The 7,074-nt window shown below is 35.1% G+C and overlaps 1 protein-coding gene across 1 annotated transcript in view; it reads left to right on the plus strand.

The window, feature by feature from the left end:
• LOC104404216 (centrosomal protein of 290 kDa-like) overlaps positions 1 to 6,537 on the plus strand; it is a gene marked incomplete at its 3' end in the record, with an annotated part of 18,915 nt that extends 12,378 nt beyond the window's left edge. Inside the window, exons 18-25 of the mRNA XM_010012597.1 lie at positions 221 to 305; positions 2,549 to 2,691; positions 3,255 to 3,419; positions 4,105 to 4,254; positions 5,247 to 5,362; positions 5,651 to 5,753; positions 5,904 to 6,134; positions 6,364 to 6,537. Coding sequence (XP_010010899.1) covers positions 221 to 305; positions 2,549 to 2,691; positions 3,255 to 3,419; positions 4,105 to 4,254; positions 5,247 to 5,362; positions 5,651 to 5,753; positions 5,904 to 6,134; positions 6,364 to 6,537 — 1,167 coding nt within the window. The remainder of the gene's footprint in view (positions 1 to 220; positions 306 to 2,548; positions 2,692 to 3,254; positions 3,420 to 4,104; positions 4,255 to 5,246; positions 5,363 to 5,650; positions 5,754 to 5,903; positions 6,135 to 6,363) is intronic.
• Between the last annotated feature and the right edge of the window lie 537 nt (positions 6,538 to 7,074).

The raw sequence follows: 7,074 nt of genomic DNA on the forward strand, positions 1-7,074 counted from the left end.
CCCGATAATTTTGTTGCTGTGAAGATGAGGCTATTTCTTTGTTGCTTTCTATATAACACCTCATTTTGATTTACATACGGTGTAATTTCACTGTTGTACATGTATGAGTTAGCAATATTTTCAAGCATTTATTCTCATTTAACTACAGAGTCTTAATGAAAATTCCAATACTGAAATTTCTGAACTATGGTTTTTGACATGTCTTTCTTCTTTTCTTTAGAATGAGTATCTTGCAAATGAATTAAGTATGAGAGAGCGAGATTTGGAGAAGAACAGGACTGTAATAGCTAAATTTCAATCTAAATGTAAGTTGCAGCCTGTTTTAAAACTAGGGAATGTTATCAGGTACCTGCAGATAGTTTGCTTATTTTGTGGTTGTGACCACAAATATCTGACTTTGCAGTTTCTTTTTTAAAGCAGTTTGCTTTGGTCTTTCACAGTGATTGTGTTTGCTGTGTGCATAGAAGGTTATTATACAGTGATATACTTCTGAACTGTGGGCATTATGGTTGTGGATTGGTCCAGGTGTGAACACAATGATTAGAAAACAATGAATGTTAATGGTTGTCCTGGGTTCAGCTACAGCAGTCATTTTTTCTCCTTCTTAGTAGCTGGTACAGTGCTGTGTTTCTTGACTTTCAGTCTGGGAACAACGCTGATAACACCGATGTTTTTAGTTGTTGCTAAGTAATGTTTACTCTGACCAAGGACTTTCTCAGTCTCATGCTCTGCCAGAGAGGAGGGGAAGCTGGGAGGAAGCAGAGGCAGGACACCTGACCCAAACTGGCCAAAGGGGTATTCCATACCACAGCACGTCATGCCCAGTATAGAAACTGGGGGGAGTTAGCCGGAAGGGTCAGACCACTGCTCGGGTCGGGCTGGGTATCGGTCGGCAGGTGGTGAGCGGTTGTGTCCTCTCCCCTTGTTATTCCTCTTATCATTATTATTGGTAGCAGTAGTGGTTTGTATTATACCTTAGTTACTGGAGAGCTGTTATCTCAACCCGTGGGAGTTACATTCCTCTGATTCTCCTCCCCATCCCTCTGGGAGTGGGGGGAGGAAGGAAGAGGCGGGGGAGTGAGTGAGCAGCTGCGTGGTTCCAGGTTGCCGGCTGGGCTTAAACCACGACAATGGTATTTGTCAAATTAGAATTTCTTTGAATTACCATTAATGACTTTCTAAATTTCGTGTTTATGTTAGTGTGTATCTTTGTGTACCTGTATATAAATACATGCACAGTGCTGCTACTTTTAAACTTAAATTCTTGATAGAACATGAAACATAGTTTATTCATACTAAATACGTTAAACTAGGATCTCTCATGTTTTGTTGTTTTTTTTTTTTTCTTTCCTGAATCAGACCTTATAAGGGCTTTAAGCCTGTGAGTGATCTCAATTAGAATGATTTACTCGTGTAATTGTAGTGCTTGTTTGACTGTAAGGAAGTGTTTGGGAATTAAATCCACTCATTGCTTTCATATACATGTATGTTAGCTGAACAGTACTGCTTTCAAAGTCCAAAATAAAAATAGTTCTAATTTTTCTAGGCAAGAATCTTTTACTGCTCCAAATACTGCATTTGGAGACCTCATAGCAGCCTTCCAGTATCTGAAGGGGGCCTACAAGGATGCTGGGGAGGGACTCTTCGTTAGGGACTCTAGTGGTAGGACAAGGGGTAATGGCTTTAAACTTAAACAGGGGAAGTTTAGATTAGATATAAGGAAGAAGTTCTTTACAGTGAGGGTGGTGAGGCACGGGAATAGGTTGCCCAAGGAAGTTGCGAATGCTGCAGCCCTGGCGGTGTTCAAGTCCAGATTGGACAGAGCCTTGGGTGACATAGTTTAGTGCGAGGTGTCCCTGCTCATGGCAGGGGGGTTGGAAGTAGATGATCTTAAGGTCCTTTCCAACCCTAACTATTCTGTGATTCTATGATTCACTCCTGGATCTTCAGAAGAGTCAGCCATCTTGTTAACTTGTAGAAAAAGTCCTGACTGGTTTATCATTTGGGTTTTTTTAAAGTTTCCGGAGTTCTTGATCTGTCTTGGAAAATCTGGAATTCTACTGACGAACTAATGATGGCAGGAAAATTGTATTTCTTCAGAGTCCTTATTAAAGCCAAGTAATTTAAATGTTCTTTTTTTTCCCCACAGGCAGGGAATTCAGGCAATTCCCATATGCTTTCTTGTTAAACCCAAATATTTCCAAGATAGTCACATTTCTGGATTTGTGAAAGCTAGTCAGATAGGCTCCTAAGGAAGTGAAAAGAGTGGCAGGAAACATTAAGACTGGAAGGTTCAACGAAGTCAAATGTGTTCCCATGAAGCATTTTGTATTTCATTCATATTATAACTTGTTGGTATTTCTCCAGCAAAATACACTCTCTAGATGTTCCTTGCAGCTTTACTTTTCACATATTAATTGGTTATGTTTATATAGAATATGAACATTCTTTCTATATATCAAATCAACAAGCATTATAATGACATGTCCTAGGAAACTTTAAATCATTTTTTCAGTGCTTTTAGACACATTTACAATTTTTATTGCAGTAAAAGAATTATCAGAAGAGAATAAACAACTTGAACAAGGAATGAAAGAAATATTGCAAGCTGTCAAGGAAATGCAGACGGATCCTAGTGTGGAGGGAGGAGGAACAGCCTTAATAATCCCTACTCTGGATCGTTTAGTTAACGTAAGCTTCCTTTCTGAAGTATTATTTGGCTTTATGGGATTTACAGGCTTCTGTTCTCGATGATTGGGTTATTGTATAATTAAATAGTAGCTTCCTTACACATATACTTCCTTAGTTACAAGTAGGCGTACATAGTGTAATACCTCTTTAAAAATGCAGATTTAAAATATAAAGAAACAGGAGATTGCCAATAAAAATTAAAAAAAATGAAACACCTTCAGGTGGATGGTACAAAACTGCTTTTGGTAAATTTATTGTGCCAGTCATAAAAAGTAAAAGTTTGTTCACATGTTTTTTATCTCTGGGACCTGCAGAGTTTAAGAAAAATCATTTATTCAAACATCTTGCAAATAAAAAATAGGAGTTTTTTAATAGTTAACAATGTAAGTCACAGTCTATGGCAAACTATACAGGAAACTGATAAGTAGCTTTTACGTTAAGTTTTCATTCTTTTTGCTAATTTCATGTGGTCTAAATTTGAGGGCTCTGGTTTATTATGTAAAAAAAAAAAATGCTTTTCTGCACTTTCTCTGTTTTGTTGATTAAGTGTTTATTGCCTTTAGGCAATGGAGTCAAAGAATTCAGAGGGAATCTTTGATACTAGTATGCACTTGAAAGCTCAGGTTGACCAGCTTGCCAGACGAAATGAAGAATTACGACAGGAACTGAAACAGACTCGGAAAGAGGCAACAGATTTCTCTCATCAGCTGGCAAATGCAAATGCAAAGGTATACGACTTACTTTATACAATTTATTTTGTGCTTGAAAAGTGGCTGCTCTGATAATTTAGAACAAAACCACACAATCTATAAGATACTAAATTTAGCTTATGTGAACAGTGTAATTTTACAAATCTTAAATATATGTATTGGATCTTCCAATTTGTCCATTTTAAGTTCAGATCTTACTCTTCTTAATGTTACTTTATCCTTGGAATATCTTATCATGCTATACTGCAGTCATACCTGTCTTTTGGAGAGTGCCGTGCCCAGAAAAGCTCACAGGTTTGTTTCTTCAAGAAGCCAGTAGTCTTGCATTTGTTATTTATGAAAAAGTAACAGAGATTAAGTGTTCTAAGATGATGAATCATTCTCTAAAATCCTGTCTCTTGTTTTAAGTTGTGGAATGCTTCTTTCCAGGGCAGGAATGAGGAATGACTGTCTTACACGAAGCCAAATTTAAATTTGCTTTTTAGAATAGCTTTGGTGATGCAGAAAGAGTTTCCAGTAATTAATATTCTAGAATAGTGTCTATGTACTGTTAGAGTAGAGAACCAGAGAGCTTATAAAAAGTTAAAAGTGAATTAGGTTGTTAATAACAACTGATATAGCACAGGAAAACAATATATTTTCCATAATTTTATTTTTCATCGAATAGGAAGAGCTGATTTATGGTTTTGTTTCTTTTCTCTAGATTGCACAATTGAAAAATGAAATTTCCTTATTACAGCAGTCAGAAGGTGCCAGTATTGTCTTCCAAACATTGAATCTTCCAGAAGGAATGGTTCCTTCAAGTCTTAATATAATTAACTCTCTGAATGAATATTTAATACGTCTTGTACAGGTAACTCATTTACTCCTTAATATCAAGAATATTTGTAACATATAGCTAATTCCTCCGAAATCTAGTACCATGCCTTGCATGGACATAGGAGATTTCTCCAAAATTATTTTGAAGTTCTGGTGTCAAGTAAACTCCTTGAGCTATTACTCTGGTTTTTCTTTTTAAAGCTGTGAGTATTTTGCTGTGTTGTAAACCTGGAAAGTAATGCTTAAATCTCTTAGAACAATTAAGATTTCTTTCTAAATCTAAATTTTAATCTAAATATTTGTCCACTCTTCCTTCTACTTCTGCAATTGCACTCTTTCTATGGGAAATTCTCTGTTACTGCTGTCTGGATTCCACACCTGAGTCTGCATGTGCAAATCCTACTCTAAACAGGTTTTCTCTATACAGCAAAGGTCTCTATTTATTTACCATATAAATTTTCTTTCCATTGTTTTTCAAAAATAGAACAACATTTGTAAAAAGAGGTATAAATACATTGAAACCGAAGCCATTGAGCATATGGTAAAGAAGAACTGACTCTTTGAGAATTGGAGTAAAAAGAATTTACCTTTTTATTATTGTTAAATTATTCTGTTCTGTCTTTGATCACTTTTCTTGATAAGAGATTATCTTTCAGGTGTATATGATTATAAAGTAGAAGAGTATTTGGGAATGTAAGAAGAAAACATTGCTTTTCAGTCAGGCAGTCAGTATTCTTTGTGGGCTACCATCATGTTATGGTGGCTTGAACTTTGAGGACTGTAATCCACAGTGCAATGATGCACTATTGCACACCTTTATATTAATATGAATCCCAGATTTTATTGGACTTGTTTTCGTCTGTTGCTTCTAAAGAAAATACACATTTAATATCTGCAGTTCGCACAGTTCATGACAGAAGCATCTATCATGAAAAGCACAAGGGAGAACTGGCATTTTGATTAATCCTTTCATGTGTAAAACCTTTGTTAATCACTTCAGTATTATATTTGGAAAATAATTATTAGGAACTGGAAAATAAAGAACAGTCACTTAAACAATTAGAAGATGCACTAGAGGACTACAAGCGAAAATTTGCAGTAATTCGTCATCAACAAGGCTTGCTGTATAAAGAATATCAAAGGTATTGTTCTCTTTTCTGAGTTACAAAAGTTCAACTGTCTAAATGTTGAGGAATGTAGAAGAGATAAGACACTTTAACTTAAGAATTACTTCATCATTAAACCAGATGCAGCCTAAACAGAGGGTATAGCTTTTCAGTAATCCAGCTACGATTTATAATGTATTTTTCAAATCATGTTACTGCTAAAAATGAGTATCTTGGTTTGCAGTATTTGCTGGTTTAGTTACAGTTTTAAAAATCATCTTGTCTTTGATCATTATAAATGAAAATATTTAATTATTGTTTTAGTCAAAAGGAAAGCTGGCAGAAAGAATCTGAAGACATGAAAGAGGAAATGAAAAAGCTAGAAGAGCAAAAAGAACAGGATGCTACAAAAATAAAGGCATATTCCGTAAGTAATTTTTATTAGCAAATAGAAATTATTTCAAGACGGATAAACAGAATTTTCACACCTAGATAAAACTGTATAAGAAAGCTTGTCTATGTAGTTGAATCTTACCTTATTTCTGTACAAGGTTCTTTTTAAAAAAATTGTTTACAGAATCTACTCAGTGCACTTCAGCTGGATCCTGATGAAACAAAGAAAGTACTTGCAGAAAATAATAGAAAAATAACTGTTTTACGAGTTAATGAGAGGTCACTAACAAGGCAGTATACCACTTTACTGGAAGCAGAACGGCATCTTAGAAAAGAAAATGAGAAACTAAAAGGTGAAATAACACATATGGAGACTGCAGTTACAGAGAAGATTGGAAACTTGCAACGATTCAAGGTACAGTGATTCAAGGTACAGTTTACAGTAGTAATAGTACACATTTTTATTTTTACAATTTGACAATAAATGCCCTTTATAAAGATGGACAGTAGTTTAGTAAAATAAACCAGTATTATGTTCTAAAGCATTATATTAAGTAGTATACTTTTTATGTGGAGTAATTTCAATTTTCCTATTTAATTACCCAGCAGACCTTAGTAACCCATTGTGTTGATTATTTTCATAGGAAATGGCTAGCTTTAAGATTGCAGCTCTGCAAAAAGTACTGGATGGTAGTGTGCCATTGTCTGAGCTAGAGCTGGCTAATAAGCAGTATAATGCATTAACCGCTAAATACAGAGATATGTTACAAAAAGATAATGCGCTTGTCCAGCGGACAACAAACATGGAACACATGGAGGTAATGTTTTGCGTTATGTTTGAACCCTAGGGGAAAAAAACCCTCATTACACATTAGTTCTGTATTGGTTTTTATTCTTACTTAATAGAAAGAAAGAACCGAAGTCCCAGCACTGGAACTGCTGGTTATAACAGTCCTATAGTGGGTATGAGACATTAGAGACAGTCTTACTGTTGCTATTGAATTGATTTTGTGTTTCCAGTAATTTCAGCAGATTAAGAAACATACACAAAGTCACAGATTTTATTTCATTGAGCATACATGAAAGCGTTTTGTCAAATTGTTTTGTAGGTTGGTCTATTTGGTTATATTTGCTTTTTAAGTATGGGTATGTTCCCTCACAAAGTGTTTTTAGTTCTTTTTTTTTACGAAAACAAGGCTGGCAGAAGGAATATTTGCTATCATCTTCAGTTTTCTAGGTCATAAGGAATGTAGAATGAGTGTAAACGCTTTTAAAGCTTTCTTTCAAAGTAAGTGCTCTTACTAATTTCTGATTTCATAGAATCTAGAATAGATAGGGTTGGAAAGGACCTTAAG

Source organism: Nestor notabilis, unplaced genomic scaffold, assembly GCF_000696875.1.
Source record: "Nestor notabilis isolate BGI_N333 unplaced genomic scaffold, ASM69687v1 scaffold14014, whole genome shotgun sequence".
Taxonomy (NCBI): domain Eukaryota; kingdom Metazoa; phylum Chordata; class Aves; order Psittaciformes; family Psittacidae; genus Nestor; species Nestor notabilis.